At 43.1% G+C, this 17,097-nt stretch overlaps 1 protein-coding gene across 9 annotated transcripts in view; it reads left to right on the top strand.

Annotated features, from left to right (window-relative positions):
* Tenm2 (teneurin transmembrane protein 2) overlaps positions 1-17,097 on the top strand; it is a 621,032-nt gene that overhangs the window by 281,823 nt on the left and 322,112 nt on the right. For 8 of the 9 annotated variants that reach the window (XM_047555823.1, XM_047555824.1, XM_047555825.1 and 5 more), the window contains exon 2: positions 939-1,148. The exons of the other annotated variant lie outside the window; for it this stretch is intronic. In XM_047555823.1, the coding sequence (XP_047411779.1) occupies positions 939-1,148 (210 nt within the window). The remainder of the gene's footprint in view (positions 1-938; positions 1,149-17,097) is intronic. 9 annotated transcript variants of the gene reach the window in all.

Consider the following 17,097-nt stretch of genomic DNA (forward strand, 5'->3'; position numbering starts at 1 on the left):
CACATGGTGTGGGGTGGCTGAGCTTCTCTTCATAGGCACTCCCTCACAGTGTCCAAAAAGCACTCATGGTGCAGAGTAGGGGCCCTGGTCAGCTGTTAGGAAAGTAATATGGCTCCCTTTCCACCTCTCCTCCACTTCTACCCCAAACTCGTGGATTTGGTTTCATCCTACTTCATTTTTGTATTCAGACATTCAGCAGGTGATCATCATTGGGAAGATGTTGGGGGCGGCAGGGCTGAATGACATGGAAATTACTGCAGGTAGTAATAAGAGCTACCAAGAAATTCAAACAGGCTAAGAGATTAGAGCAGGCAGGTTCGCAACTCTCAAGAAGACCCGTGTGGAAGGTTGAATGAAGTGTAGACACAGGCTTGTGAATATTAGCCAGGTGGTGGGGCAGCGGTTTGTTCTACGTAGACAGGACAGAGAGCATAAAGACGCTGAAGGTGGGATGGCTTGGCACATTCAAGCAACAAAAATAAAGATGGCCCCATTGGCTGGAGCATATGGGGTTAGGTGAAGAGCAATGAGCCCCTATTTGAGGCAAGGTGGAAGAAACATCTATGAGCCAGAATAGGCAAAATGGGTAGGTCATCAAAGACTTCAGATTTGTTCTATAGTCCATGGAAGCCACCGGAGGGTGCTAGGTCAGGGAACAATGCCATGTGACTTATGTCTATGAAATGTCATTCCAGCCACTGTGAAGAAATGGGGACAGTGAAGAGTAGATGGGTTATTGCCTTTTTCTGCAATATACAACTACCTGTGGTATGAATATGGACTGTTGGAGAAACATCAAAACACTCTTTAATAAAATACATCTGGAGCATTTCACTTAAAAAAAATTTTTGTATTGTGAGCTGGTTTCAATGTGACTTTCTTGGGATGCTCTCATGACACTCATTGCTGACCTTTGACCCCTCTGTCCTCTCTCCCAGGTCGTCCCATCCCACCTACATCCTCGTCTAGCCTTCTCCCATCTGCTCAGCTGCCTAGCTCCCATAATCCTCCACCAGTTAGCTGCCAGATGCCATTGCTAGACAGCAACACCTCCCATCAGATCATGGACACCAACCCCGATGAGGAGTTCTCCCCCAATTCATACCTGCTCAGAGCATGCTCAGGGCCCCAGCAAGCCTCCGGCAGTGGTAAGGAAACTGTGTGGTGTCTGGATGTGTGCTGTTTCGTGCGTGACATTCTTGATCCTCCAGCAAAATGACGATGAAACAAGGGCTGAGGAGAAGGTGGGGTGGGGATCATCAAGGTGAAATGCATTTGTCATTTTGTGGCATGACCGTCCCGGGGTGCATCCGTTGAAGGTTGCAGTTACCAAAGAGGCATTCCTTATCCTAAAAGGCTTCAGCCCTCCTCCCCTGGCGGGAATTTGCCCGTGGCTCCACGTGAGAGCATGCGCGTCTCAAAGGTGAAGTGCAGAGAGACGCTGGAATACTGAATTTTGTATTACTGTGATTCTGATCATAGCTGCATGACCCTGGACGCCCTCACACACCCAGTTTGTGTGCATCTCAGATCCCTTGTTTTTTGATAGCTGACTTCTGACTTCGTCCTCCTTGCTTGTTTGAGATGATTTTGCGATTACGATACGTTCCCTTGACATGAATACTGAATGTCTCGCCAAGTCCACAGTGTTTGGGGTGTGACCTCTCCTGTGACCCTCCGCTGGGGCCACTTCACTTGAATTTAACAAGCTGATTGTGTGGTACTATGGTAAACCCTGGCTCGAAATCCATAGTTCTCATTTGGGTTTTCACATTCACAGGACAGAAAGACTGGATACAAGGTCTGCCCACTTTGAGGATTTTGTGACTCCCGTTTCAACTCACAGTCACAAAATCTGAGGGGGAACTGTCCTGGGACCAGTCACAACCAGACCTTATCTGTTTCTCCTTTTGGTGAAATGTTCATATAAGCCTGAGAATGAAGGAGTGGGCAGTATCTAGAATTGGCTCTTCTATAGCCCAAGGAGACACGGTGGCAGAAGTGAGCTTGTCTTGGAGTTGTCTTCTAAATTAACCTCTCATGACGTTCACTACCATAGCCCATCCTAAGGAACAGAGAGCTTTCCATGCCAACAGTGGTCTTCCATGAGACTGTGTTGGACTCTGTACATGAGTCTACGCCACCGCTGGCTTCAACCCCTCCAATTAGGAAGGACCTCCTAAGTACATTTAAGATGATTCACTATGTGGATGGAATGATGGACTGCTACTTAGGATGGCCCATGCCCTTCTTCAAAGCCAGGCCTGATATATTTAGTAAACTCATATTCTTTTTCAAAAAAAAATTACCTAATCAAATCTCTCATCAAATGAGCAATCCATTGTTGATATTATGAAGGCCTTTAATCTACCATAAATCTTTATTAGAACTCATCAGAGCTTCTAGTTTGAGAGAAATGTGATTATGGCACTCTTAAAATGACATTACATCATTGGGGTGATTGGTTTATCATTTGGAGAAGAGACATCAATCATAACTAGCATAACCACACAGTAAATGAATTCAACCTTTCTACCGCGGAACAATGACACTGTAATTGCTCAAAATCAGGCTTAAAATGAAATCGGAAAATGCTCTTTCTTCAAATATGATGTTAACTTAATGGAATATATTATGAAAAATCATGTTTGAGGAAATTCTATATAATTAAAAATATGTGGAAATATATTCCCTTTTTTCTTTCATTGGAACCTGATTTTAGCTACAGAGTCCTTTTTTTTTTTTGCAGCAGAGATTATGTTGCATTTAATTGAACTACCCTCGCTTATGTTTTGCTGCTTTTTATTTCATACTATGTAATCGTGATGAATATTGTATTATGAAGGACAAGAGGCTTTTGAAATGAGGTGCACCTGCTGATAGCTTTTTAAAAACAGACAATTATTAAGGAGAAAATGAGCTTTTAAAAACTACATCCTTTTATGCATATATGGATACCCAAGCGAAGATGATTTCCATAAGGGAGGTCAGTTCGTATCTCTGGGCCATCTAGAATGTTTTCTTAGTGATAACACAGTGAGTGATTTCTTTTCTTTTGGACAGTGCAGGAGATTGTCAGTTGTTGATTGGGTATTTTTGTTGGCTTTATGCCTAATCAAGACCTCATTTTGGTGGACACAACAGATCTGTGTGTGCGGAGTCAAACTTATCCATCTTTCATGACTTACACCAATTTGTTCAGTTCACTTAAGACGATAGTGGTTTTAGCTTCAGTAAGAGGAGAAAATATCACAGAAAAATGTGAGGGTCCGTTTTCATCCCAAACAAGACCTTGCTGATATGATTTCTTCAACCCAGGGGCAAAGACCCAATTAGACAATACCATTGTTTTCAGGGAGAACTTACACGAGAGTGCATTAAAGCTCCGGCCCAACAGTCATTCAAAATTCTTGACTCTGGCTTAGCTAAAATGGGAGCAAATCGAATTGGAGTGTGTGTGTGTGTGTGTGTGTGTGTGTGTACGCACATGTGTATATATATGTGTGTGTGTGTGTATGTGTGTGCTTGTGGAATGGATTTGGGGTCCAGGGCAAATTGGGGATTCTATCAAGATTGGAATGCAGTTGCCATGAATTTAAATTTGACATAAAGGATTGAAAATAGAGTTTGACATAGAAGATGCAGAGTGCAGAGCGGTGCCTGAGTGTTTTGAATTGAGTTTGATGAAAGGGGCTGAATTTTTCAAGAGATGTCAAAGCATCAACAAAGCACCTATGTGTTTGGGTGTGTTACATTTAGCTGGTTAATTACACAGAATATTTTTAAGTTGATTCCTTGGCAATGACCTTGTGTTCTGAAGATCAGGTAGCAGTTGGTCTTTGTCTTTTCCCTAGGTGAAATAAAACACCTTCTAGCACATTCTGCTCATACATGACAGTAAAATCTATTTCCTGCTCTCCTCTTATTGTTGTTATTTGACATTGGTGAAGCCCGTTATTAAGAGAGTCACTGCACGTGTTTCCTGCCCAAGGAGATGCTGTTCTAGAGACAAACTGGACCTAAAATACAGTAACTTAAAAGCTTTTGTCCAACATGAAAGCAACAACAAAGTTGCACCTTTATGGCTTGACCATCATTTTCTATGACAGTAGCGCCTTCTTTAGTGGACAGTGCTAAAACCTCACCACCTTCCAGCCAAATTGCGCTAACCCTCAATATACACCCATCAAGCAGATACCCAGGAACAGGTATCGAGGTGCTTGCAAACAATGGTCTTTTCCTCCCCCTTAAGCACTTGCTCCCAGGTAGCTGAGCTCTGGCAGGAGGCCCATCTGCATCTCCTGCATTCTGACCTTCTGCCAGAGCCCGCTAGCTCTGAAGACGTTTCTTGTATACAGAAGCATAATTTCAAATCCTATGAAATAAGTCATCTGGGAAAAAATCTGGATCCCAGCAGCAGTGTAATGGAGGTTCCTGCAGATGGGAGAATGAGACTGCCTTTCAAACCAGAATAGAGTTTGTACTCTGCTATCAGCATGCAGGCATAAAACATACCAGCAGCCACATTATAATCTGAAAGCATTAGCCTCCCTTTCCTCCATAGAAGGGTGAGTTTTCCTTTTCTATAAAGTCTAAATTCACTAGCGACATCAACTATACATAAGAGACGTAAGCAGAATGCCTCTGCTGAGTCCCTTCCTGTAGATACTCCGTGGCAAAGGAGATGTCCCAGTCAGAGTCTTCTTTGTCACTGAGCATGTTAAAGCTGCTCCTATCCTTTTTAAAAAAGGCAATGCCTTGGTAAATTTGAAATAAAAATAGTACAAGAAAATCAGAATGTTTCAGGCTGCCTAGGGTCGTCCAGGAATTCGGTTGCCTAAATGAAGGTTGTCTTATTCATCTGGCGTCAGAAAACCAAAGAGTTTGAGTCATTCATTCATTCATTTTCTTGCAACTCTCTGCATAATTTGTGACAGCTTAAAACAATTGTGTTTTTAAACAAAACTCTAAAACTATAATCAGATGACACAAGAAGGATAAAGGAAAAATCTTGGTGGAAAAGAATACATACACACTCATCCACATAAGTTCCTATCCCATTATTTAAGATAGAAAACTTGATTCTAAGCTCCCTAGCAACCAAAGGAAAAAAGGATATAGACAACAAACACGACACATAATACTCAAAGATGAAAACAGATCAACTGCTTCAAGGAAATTTTGGGAAATTTCACAGTGATGCCAGAAAGAAATTTTTCACTAAGGAGGTCACGTGTATGTTCGGGATGACTGCCTCCTCAGCAATGCACCCGCAACTTCCGGTCAGAATTGCTTATAACCTCCCCCGAGGTATTCTTTAAGGCAGAGCGCGCTTTCAGTTCCAAAACAGTTCGTGGAGTGAAGCAGACATTATGACCTCATGTACATATATGACTGCATGACTGTTGTGGTCCTACAATATGTATAATCAGAAAAATGAGAGATGACCCTCCATTTAGGTATGATCTATCAAAATGTATAAATGCATTAGAAGAAATTCAAAAATTAATGATTAAAAAAACAGTTTTGCGAATGCTCGAAGATTACAGCCCAAAGACAAAATTTGACTTGATCCATAGATAAACCTTAATTCACCGAAGGGCCCTGGGAACTGCATGTCCTAGAGGTAATACGTGGTAAATATCATTGTTCAGACTACATTTTAGGGGAGTTAGAAGACTGAGACTATAGTCACTGTCCAGAAACTCAAGAGCTGATGGCCTCCATTACATATTTATCTTGACAACCCTGTAGTGGTTAGGAGTGAGGGACCTGCAAGAAGGTGAAGGGACTTCCCCTGGATGGCCTGCTTCACAGGGCCCCTTCCACTGTCCCCTGGCTGGACTTGGGATGAGAAAGGAGACAGCCCATGGAGGATGTTTTCCGAAGTTAATGAAAATTTTAACCGTGTTTTTCTTAGATTTGAGAAAAAAATTCTCTACATGTTATAAATTGTCTTGGTTTTCTAAGTAGATATGCCTATTGTAATTTAATTTAATTTGAGATTTCCCAAAACGTTTGTAGTAAATGTTATGCATATTAATGATTTCCTTCTCACTTTTCCATCCCAGAAGCCTTCGTACACGGTGGGGTTGTTTGGCCCACCCCTCCTCACGTTCCTCACTTCAACTTCTTAGCCTGCTCTTTATGCACTATTCTTTGTCTGCTCAGCTTCTCTCCTTTTTTAGGGACCCCCCACTGCAGTACCCTGGTGGCAGATTTATAGTAGATTCTCTGAAAGCATTTCATGAACAAATGAATGAATGAATGCACATCTTTGGTAATCACCTTCCTTTTATCAATTTACCGATTTTCATCACGTATGATGTGGAAAAATGGAGAATTCCAGGGAAAGAGGACAGATTAAATGTCCCAACTGAGGGGAATATGTGGACTTTACTAGATATACTGGACACACCTGTTTTTCACCCAGAAAAACAGGTACTCAGTAGTTCATCTTTAAATGACAAGGTTTTGTTACATTTTCAATACATGTCATGACAAGTAATGGCAGAGCCAATACCAAGAACCACGGGAAGACAAGCAGCAGCTCAGGTCATGGAGGCTGACCTGGTGGGCTGGACTTGTCTGGGGGGAGCACAGTTTCCAGTCTTCATGTTAGAGACAGGAAAACACATTCCAATGTCATTTGCTCCCACGACTTGAACACACAAGCCTCTGGGTTCCAGGTTCTCCTCCAGGCCCCTTGGTTGGCTGGGTCAGAGGTACCTGTAACTTCTTCCTGCTGCCCAAGCAACAGTTTGGCCAGTTTGGCCCAGGCTGCCTCTCCACCGGAGGGACTCCTAGCCCACTGATCAGTGTGGGCGCAGTCCAGAGTGCTGATTCCAATCTTCAGAGACCACAAAGTTACCCCTCACTGTTGCCCCAACACGGGGCCACTCAGGACTTGGTTTTCAGCTCGGGGACCTTCTCCCTCCATGGAAGGTAATTATGCTAAGCACATATATACTTGTCCTTATTTGCTTTTAATTAATCCTATTGTAACTTATTGCAGCCACTGTCATCATCATACCCATTTTACAGATGAGAAAACTGGGGCACCAAGCGATTAAGCAACTAGCGAAGGTCACAAAACTGGAAAACCAAGGACCCAGGCTTCAATCCCTAATTGCAGAAGGCATCCTAATTGCAGAGATTTTTCTCCCCTCCTCTGTTAATGTTAACCTCCAAATATGCTTGTAGCTTATTGAGCTTAAGGTGAGACAAAGCATTAAATTAAAGGCCATGGAGTATAATTTTTGAATGCTGAAAAAATTAAATAGACATCACAAAATACCCTTTACACCTCCCTTTTTTTGGTAAGCACACATATCTCTAGACTCTTCCCCCAGAGATTCTGATTCAGTAAATTCTGGAAGGGCCTAAAGAATCCTGTTTTCACTCCTCCGTTCAGGTGAGTCTTATCATTTGGCAAGTTTGGGAAGCATTAATGTGATGAGAAAATTCTAGTGTGGCATCTGGGGACCATGAGTGTGCTATCCTCCCTCCCTGATTGACAGCATGTTTCAACAAGTCATTCAGTCCTCCTTGGCCTCAGTTTCCCTACCCATTAAGGTTTGTCATTGGCCTGAAAGGTCCTTCCTTGCTCTGGTGTTCTGTGGTTATAAGTTTCTTGCATCCAGGCTGCCTCAGAGTTGAACGGTGTGTGTTTTAACTCTGTTAAAACACAACTCTAGCAGGGCGCGATGGCACACGCCTGTCATCCCAGCAGCTTGGAAGGATGAGGCAGGAGGATCGTGAGTTCAAAGCCAACCTCAGCAAAAGCAAGGCACTAAGCAACTCAGTGAGACCCTGTCTCTAAATAAAGTACAAAATAGGGCTGGGGATGTGGCTCAGTAGTTGAGTGCCCCTGAGTTCAATCCCCAGTACAAAAAACAAACAAAAACAAAAACAGAGTCCTACACAGACTCATGAGGCAGATCCTTGCCACTCACCTCTAAACAATGACAAGAGTGGTTTGGGGTCCTGTGACTTTGGTTTGAGGTTGTCGATGGCAACCCCAGCAAGGGAGCAAGCAGAGTTCCTCCAACACAGATCTGGGCTCCCAGTACCCCTCACCCCACTCCTGCACAAGGCCTCCCACCTCAAGAACTGGGATGCTCCTTGACACTTTTTGGACACTGCTAACCTACCCAGCAATGGAGCAAGTAGATCAGGCCTTTTCTTTCACCTGTGCCTTCTTGCAATGCACACGCACATGTGCACATACACCTACATATGTGTGTAGTGTGTAGATCCGGCAGTTTCCGGCCCAGCTGGCTAGGGTGGCGATCACTCTGGTGCCACTGTGCCAATGAGCACACAGTCAAGATGGACAGGTAATTCCTTTGGAGATGTGCAGCCTGAAAGTGACAGACAGCAGAGAAATGCTCCCCCTCAGCAAATAATCTTGATATTGACAAAAATCCCAGGGTCGATAGGCATTGTGTACATTCCGCCTCTCCATCTCTGTCCCTGGCTTCTTGGTACATACAAAAAGATGTCCTAGGTGAACAGGGACTGGGAGCTACACATGACATCTTAACAGTTTCCTGCCCTAAAAAGTTCTTACCCAGAACTTCTGCTTCTCCTGAATTCACTTAAAAATTCCACCTATATTCTAACTAGCTTATTGCATACAATTCAGGGGACATTTTAAAACATGGTCCAGTCTTGTTTGAGGTGACTCAATTCTCTGTTAAGTCACAGGATATATTATTTTACCAGTGGGAAGTTTCATCACAAATTGTAACCTTCATCCAAAGAAAATCTCTTGGATTTACACCTAAAAGAATAATTGAGAATAAGCACATTCTTAAAAGTGTGGACTCTAAAGTCTGTATTACTTGAATCAAAATCATGGCTCAGGTACTTTGCAACACTGTAATCTTTAACAATTTACTTATTCTGTATCTCATATTTTTATCCATAAAATAGTTATTTATGTCTGTAAGTCTTAAAGCTCTTATAAATTTGAAGACATTCTGATGCATCTAAATATCTTATAAAGATGTTTAGACAACTGGAGCTAAGGTAGGGCTGGAGATTATTTACTACCTTATGGTCTTAAAGTTTTTATAATTAATTTTTTATATTTTTTTCTGATAAATTTTTTAATAATTGTACATGTTTATGGAGCATAGTGTGGTAATTTGCATGTATATACTGTGTGATATCTTTTAATTTCACAAACACTTTTAAATTATGGTGAAATATACCTCACATGAAATTCGCCATTTCCCCATTTTTATGGGTTCTAGGGTGCTCAGTACGTTCACATTGTTGTGTGATCCTCTCCACCACCCACTTCCAGAACGATTTTATCTTCCCAACAGGAACTCGGTATGCATGAACTAGGAGCTCCTGCTGAACTCCTTTCCCCTCACTCCTGGCCACCTTCATGTCCTTTGTCCCTGTGAATCTGGCCATTCTGGGCACCTCATACAAGTGGAGATGTGCAGTGTCTGTCTTTTGTGACTGGCTTATTTCACGCAGTGTACTGTCTCCCAGTTCTGTCTTTGTTGTAACACGGTCCAGCATCCCCTTCCTTGGAAGGCAGGTTATATTCTGTGGTATGGACATACAACACCTGGTGAAACCACTCGTCCATCAGTGGACACTCGGGTTGTACCCTTTCCCTGTCCTTATAAAATAATGCTGCTGTGAGCATTGCTCTACAAGTATCTGTTTGACTGTCTCTATTGGGGTTTTTTGGACATATACCTGTTAGGGGTCGCTGGCTCAATTGTGGCTCCCCAATAGCTCCCAGAAAAAACGCTCGGCAGACACAAGATCTCAGGCAAGAGACTTTATTTATGCAGACGGTTCATGTCTGCTGGGGTGAAAAGAAGGGAAAAAAAAGAGAAAGATGGCGTATGGCTTCTCCCAGATATTGGAATCTCACGGGCTGGAAGGAACCAATCACGGAGGAGAATTCTTGCAGGCTGACTGATGAACCAATAGCATGTTAGGACGTAACATGGGAGACAGGAAGATGGCAACAGCGTAAGCCGGAAATTCCTCTAACGTAAGAGGCGGGAGGAGCAGATCCAAAGGTGGTGGGGAGGCTGGAAATTCCTGAACGGGAGAGGCGGGCGAACCAGATTGACAAGTGGTTGGGAGGCGGGCAAAATGGCTGTACCTGGTGGGCGGGAGAGCAGCTTTATACATTACATTACCCAGTAGTGGAATCGCTGTATCATACAGTAATTCTCATTTAACTTTTTGAGGGATTGCCCCACCATTTCCTATGTTGACTGCCGCCATTTCACATTTTCAGCCACTGACTATCTTCTGAGGAGAGATCTGCTTAAGACATTGGTCCAATTTTTGATCTGCTTGTTTGTTTTTTGTTGTTCCTATTGAGTTAGAGGAGTTCTTTTCATATTCCAGGTGTCACTTGCTCATCAGAGAGGTGATTTGTAAGCATCCTGTCCTGTTTATTCTGTTGATAGTGAACGTGGGCACACAGAGTATCTAACTTAGGTGTAGGCCAACTTCTCCATTTGTTTTCTTTCATTGTCTATGCTTTGAGTGTCATCAGCAAATCCCTTCAAGGGCTTGGTCTACAGAAGCCCGTCTTTCTAGCTATTTTTACAAATGGTAACTCATTTCATCCTCACCATGAGAAAGACAAAAGCTGCCCTTGATTCTGGGAAATAGTCTGATGCTGACAGCGAGGTTCTCACGTTGGGAGGAGCTAGGGTGCCACTCAGAGCTAGATCATGGTGTTCTCCTGGGGAACACACACCATCCGACAGAGCCTTCCACAAGGCCACTCTGACTGTGACGAGGTGAGATCGGCTGAGAACAAGAACACTTCATGATTGTGCCTTGTGCAAAAGCAAGGTCACCGTTCATATTAGTCCATTTGTTGTTCTTATAATGCTTAAGGTTGGCCACTTGTGTAGAGAAGAGGCTTATTTTGGTCATAGTTTTTGAGGCTGAGATCTAAAGAGCGTGGCAAGGCTACTGGCAGGACCCCTGGGCTGCACCACCTCATGGTGGATGACACCACGGTGGCAGAACTTGGAATAGGAAGCAGCGCAAGGGGGAGGAGCCTCCTGGGACCCCCCCACTAGGGCCCCCAGCTCCCAACACATGAGCCCTTAGGGGATGCACTTGAACCATTTCCAAACCACAAAAATATAAAGCAGCCCCCACCCCCAGGCTGACATGAGTGACAATTTTGTTTTTTTTGTTTTTTTGATTTTTTTGTTTTTTACCAGCATACTTTTCTTAGTCTCTTCTAAGTGTATTGAGATATTAGGTCAGGGAGTCATCTCCACTCTCTGACAGTCCCAGATGCGAGAGGATGTTTCTTTGAAAAAATCACCTGATAAAAGCCCTTTTTTACACTCTGTACTGAAACACCCCATGACTCTCATTGTGTACCTTCTCCCTCGTCGAAATGTGAACACACTGAATTTGGCCAAAACTGCTTCTTATCCAAGGTGTTTTGCTGAAGGATAGTGACATCATTATGCTGTGAGTGGTATTATTAGGATCCCCATTGTACAGATGGGAAAAATGTGCTTTAGAGAGGTTCAAAAACTTGTTGATGGTTGCATTGTTAATAAGCAGTGCAAGAACTTGACCTATAGAGAAAAGTCCCCAGAGAAATAAACATGTAGAAATTTAAGTACTTTTTGGAAGACAATTCTGCAAAAACATCTGTGTTCAAGAAGTAAAAAGTAGTCATCATTTACTACTTGACTCAAGTCTGAGTAGCATTTATAAGGCATAGTACTGACTACATAGAATGAGGATTTCAGCATTATGTCAAGAGAATAGGGAAGGAAAGTGTGTGTGCGCGTGTGTGTATGTGTGTGTGTGTGTGTGTGTGTGTGTGTGTGTGTGTGTGTACAGGGCAGGTAGCAGGAAAGACTCATCTCTGCACCTTCTGGAGTGAGAAGTTACTAGATAATGCCCAAAATTGAATGCACAAGAAATAGCAGCAATGCATGCTATTTATAGAACTGGAGATAAATACCAAAATAATCAGCTAAAAAAGGTAAATGTGGTTGCTGCTGGGAAGGAAGAAATTGGTGGTGATAGAAAAAGACTGCTATTTCTGAACGGAACATCATAGGACTATTTGATTCTTTCAACTGTACACTTTTTTTTTTTTTTAATGAAAAGAAAACATTTTAAAAGAAAGTACAAGAAACCGGGTGTGAAAAATGCTTAACCAATATTAGGACCCAGATGACAATTGTTTAATACTCCCAAATACATTTTCACTCAGCAAGTTTGTATTGATTAGGGGTCGTGTGTTTGAAGGACAACAGGCATCGTGAACCTGAATGGTCACATGCTGGAGGAGTTTTCCTGAATCTGTATGTTTGTTCCTACCATTGCTGTTGATTAGGGAGCCTTGGGGAGTGGCTAGGGCTTTAGCTCTTTATCCCAACCCAGCCCAAATCCCAGGCTTAGGACAGGTGAGCACAGAGGAGACGCCATGACAGGTTTTTGTCCTCATTATTCATCCCGGATCCGTCTGAGCGCCAGTCCCATTTTCCCCCTGAGCTCTCCCAGCCAACCGAGCCCAGTCGGAGCTTCCCTTTGCAGAATTGCAGACACTCTTATAGTCTGCCTTATTCAATTTAGCACCTCATTACATCCTGATTTGTAATATTCTCTTGGTGTTTCATGCATATAAGTCACTTGTGTCAACATTAAATTGTCGCCACTTAAAGACAAGGGTCATTTCTTTGGTCTTTTTGAATCACTTAGCAACTGATGCAGGTTGAGATGAGCTTGTTGATGAGGATCCTTGTAGATCTAGCTTTAAGAAGACAGGAGCAAACTGGGGCCATGAAAAGTGGGTGCACCCTGCTGAGCTCCTCCAACTTGGGTCATAGCCGTGTTAGATTTGAGGTCATCTCTGATTGGGGGTGTGAACTTGATCACTTTTATTAAGAGCAGAAGAGGTAGTACAAAGCATGGTAAGTCATGATGTGTGCTTGTGTAATCTGCCATGTACCTAGGAAGGGGTGGAAGAGATGTGGATCCAAAGGAACCATTCTCTTGTGAACTGATGGTGCCTTTGAGATAGTTGCTTCCATTGGGAAGTTTGTTTTGTTGTTGTTGTTGTTTGTTTGTTTTGTTTTTGTTTTGTGGGGAAACCAGCCTAGGAATGCACAGTATCTCTGGTGCATCCTAGGGTTTTCCTAATGAGGTGCAACAAACTGCAGCCTCAAACAATGGAGAGTTACTTTCTCACAGTTCTGGAGGCCACAAGTCTGAAACCAAAGTATGGGCCAGACCATACTCCCTCCAAAGGCCCTGGGGGAGAATCCTTCCTTGTCTCTGCCAGTTTGGGGTGGCTGCTCCCAAGCCTTGGCCTTCCTTGCTGGGGCAGCCTAACTTCAGTCCCTGCCTTCCTCATCTCATGGTCTTCCTCTCCCAGAGCATGTTGGTGGGTCTCCAAATCTCTTCTCTTACAAAAATACCTGTCTTTGACTTAGGGCTCACTCTAATCCAGCACACATTCTTCCCACAAGGTCACTAAATCCAAATAAAGTTATATTTAGAGGTATCAGGGGTGAGGAAGTCAACTTGTCTTTTGTGGACACAGTTCAATCCACAACAACATCCAGCCGAATACTCAGCAGGATAGAGCTAGGAGATGTAGCTCCCCATTGACTTCTCAGCTCCTGAACCCCCCATGCCAATGGCTGCAGTCACCTTTAAAATTTAAGCTCTCTGAAGACAAGAACCATATCTCCCTATGGTCCATTTCATTCTCTGCACTTAGTTGGCACTGAGCTTGGCACATAGCAGATGCACAATTAATAAAAGAGCAAGCAAGTGGTAGTGTGTTGTCAAAAGGTGAAGGGGAGGTGTGCGGAGAGGACTTTCCATGTCCAAAAACATGGTCCAAGAAAATAGTGTGCCCGGCTCCTGGCTCACAGCCCGCTTCCCTCATTCTGTAGTAATAGAAAGAAAGAATGAGGGAGGATTTCTCAGTAGTAGAAGAGTCCAAACCAGATGGCAAAGAAAACCAGAAGCTAGCAAAGGAAACCAGTGTAGATAATATTTAAACTCTAAAATCTGAATTGACTGGTCAAAAGCAGAATAAAGTATTTTGTGTGATGCTTTCAAATTTTAGCCCCAGCCTTCCCTCTGGTTCCCCAGGGCCAGCAGCTGCCCCCTCTGTTGTCATTTTCCATCACATCTTTTGTTCCATGATTTCTGTTCTTTATTGTCTTCACTCCTTCCTGATGCTTGTAAAGCCAAAGATGAGGGGGCAAACACATTCTAGATACGGAAGCATTTAGGCGGTTATCACTTAAATGCATGTTTTCTGCTAGAGCTGTATTTTCTGGAAAACAATCATTGTTTCTAAGGCAGCATCTTGGAGTTAAACCAATTCTACCAGCAAACACTCAACCATGGGAGCTCAGAGTAAAAGCAGTGATCATTGGGGGGGGTCCCCCCTTCTTCCACTTCAAAGGCAGACTTTGTATCACTTCATGGAAACAAAACAAAACAAACAAACAGCCCCTGAGCTGATGGTGCTGCTTCTATTTAGCACTTCAGCAGAACAGTTGTGCTCCTGGAGAGCAAGACCCCCCAATTCACCTCCTCTCCCCTTCCCCCACCCTTCCCGCTCACTTAGGGGTTACAAAGATGTGTTTGGGTAGGTTACAGTCTCTCCAGTCCCTGCTTTTAAATCTCATCCGTGTCCAACGGTGGACGGAGGGGTGGGGGACAGGATGCCTTTCCTTGGTGCCAGCTCCCCAAATAGTTCCACAATGCATTTGGTGGCATTCACACTTGGCTGGAGCTGCGTTTCAGTCTGTTCCGTCTGATTGGATGCTGTTTTCTTCCCCTCATTCCCAGCTCCCAAGGTTATTTTCATCTCAATGACCTTTTCCGTCTCCCTGGGGTGCCTCACCCTTCCCCACCCCCTCCCACTCCCCCTGCTTAGGGTGTGCTTTACATGTTGCTCTTTCTGCAGTAACTGTTGCCTTTGATACATTTCCATCAGCGACTTTGTTGCCATGAATAAGCAGTGAACTTTACTAGTGACTCCCCCTATTTCTCGGTGGTTTCTTCTTATGATCTTCCAGCTCCTCAAGCAATTTACTTTAAAGAATGGAGAGAGATGGAATGGGACACCACCTAGTTAAGATACTTGGATGCTGGGGGTGGGGCTTTTGTTGTTGTTGATTTGGTTTGGTTTGTTTTGTTTATTTCTTTCGCTAACCCGGACACCTTCTCAGGAGGCCGGAAAACTGGTTAGAATATAAGAGACAAGATTTGGTGTGAAAATAATTCACAGGGAGGGAAAAAAGTCCTATTGCACTGTGCAGACGTGGCCTTTTCTGCCTCTCTTTATTGATCTCAAATTGCTGAAAGGGTTCAGAAGATAAAAAGGATCTGAGAGACGAAGAAAGAAAATCATGGTAAAGCAAGAAAGAGCCCCGGAGATGGGGGAGAGCTAGAGAATCACTGGAGCCTCATTCTTGCCAGAACTTGTCTGTCACTAGGGCAGTCAGTCCCTTGTCCTCTTGGGCCCTCTTTGTTTCCTCTGTTGCATTGTGAGGATTTAGGCCAGATGTTTGGGAAGATCTCTTTCAACTTCAAAATGTCAAGATTCTGAGCAAAGAGTGAGAACAAAGCACAAGACATTTACTCTACTTGGAGTCACTGCGTGATCACGTTTCTATATTTGCATTTTTTCTCTTGTTTATTTTTTTTCTTCCTCAGATATGGAGTCTCATTATGCTGCCCAGGCTAGTCTCAAACTGGTGTTCAAGCGATCCTCCTGCCTTGGCCTCCCAGCAGCTGGAACTGCAGGTGTCCACCACCACACCCAGCTTCACCTTCCTTTAAAAACTCAGAAACAACTTTTTTCCTCCCAAAGATAGGAAACTAAAGTGGGTACCCCTTTCTGGATTAGTGATGATGGTGACAATAATGATATTAAGTAATAACCATCTTCTCTTATGTAGCATTCTTTGTATTAATGAACATTCTCACCTTCTTCCTCTTCAGTTGTAAACATCTGACTTTGGACATTCAAGCTTGCCAGCCCATTTGATTTGTCCTTCTGGTAATTTTTTTTTTTTTTTTTTTAAGGTGGCAACTTTGTAAAAGTAAGAGATTTTATGTAAACATTCCTAATTCTTTTTCTCAAAAAAACCACACACCCAGCTATTCCTGCCTGCATTATTGTATCATAACCACAAATAGTGAAAGTCAAGTGGAGGCTGCCCATTTTAGTTGGGCGTGATTTTTCCACTTAGGTGATTTGCCTGGCCGCCATCGCATTTGAACCTGCGACTCCAGTCCTCCAGCTTGTTGGCCTGGATGATGATTATGATAATGATGAAGATGCCCCCACTATCGTCACTAATTATCATCTCCATGTTGCTGTGCCATTTCCACACTGAGAAATCATTATCTTGCGCATTATCTACTTACATCCCTTTAAATGCACCATGACTATGTGGTAAGAAGGATTTAAAGGGTGTTATTATCCCCACTTGCCAGATAAGTCATTTGAAGGTCAGAAAATTCAAGTGACTTCTCAACATGCTCTATCTGGTCAGATGGTCTTAACTTTCCACTATGAAGGGCTCCTTTTATAATATTCTTCCATGTACACAGTGCTGCGTAGACTTTACTCATCTGCATTTTCACGATTCATTGACTCATTCTGTGTTACATGAAGGTAGATTGATAGATGGATCAATCAATTGATAAATAAGCATGTTTCAGACTCTTGATTTGTTCCAACACACTGAATTAATAGAACTCAGACTCCTTGGACTTACACTGTACCCAAAATTTGTTTTAAGCTTCATCATGATTTTCTTGGTGTCTCCTTAGAGGACCAGTAGCTTTTCCAGCAATATTTTAACTAATGTCTAATCTCTATTTTCATTCATGAGTTGATTTACCAAGTAAGATCACAATGGGTAATGGGAAAATTCTCTGGTTCTTCGGATTTCTGTGTTCTCCTAGCTGGGCTTCCTGCAAGTTCATATAAACTCAAGTCATGAAAGTTTAGGTAAGTTTTAGGTGCAGCTACCCTAAAGCTGCTGGTTTTGTGCTGATCAGTGAAGTTGGTGCTAATACGCTGAG

This window comes from Sciurus carolinensis, chromosome 6, assembly GCF_902686445.1.
Source record: "Sciurus carolinensis chromosome 6, mSciCar1.2, whole genome shotgun sequence".
Lineage (NCBI taxonomy): Eukaryota > Metazoa > Chordata > Mammalia > Rodentia > Sciuridae > Sciurus > Sciurus carolinensis.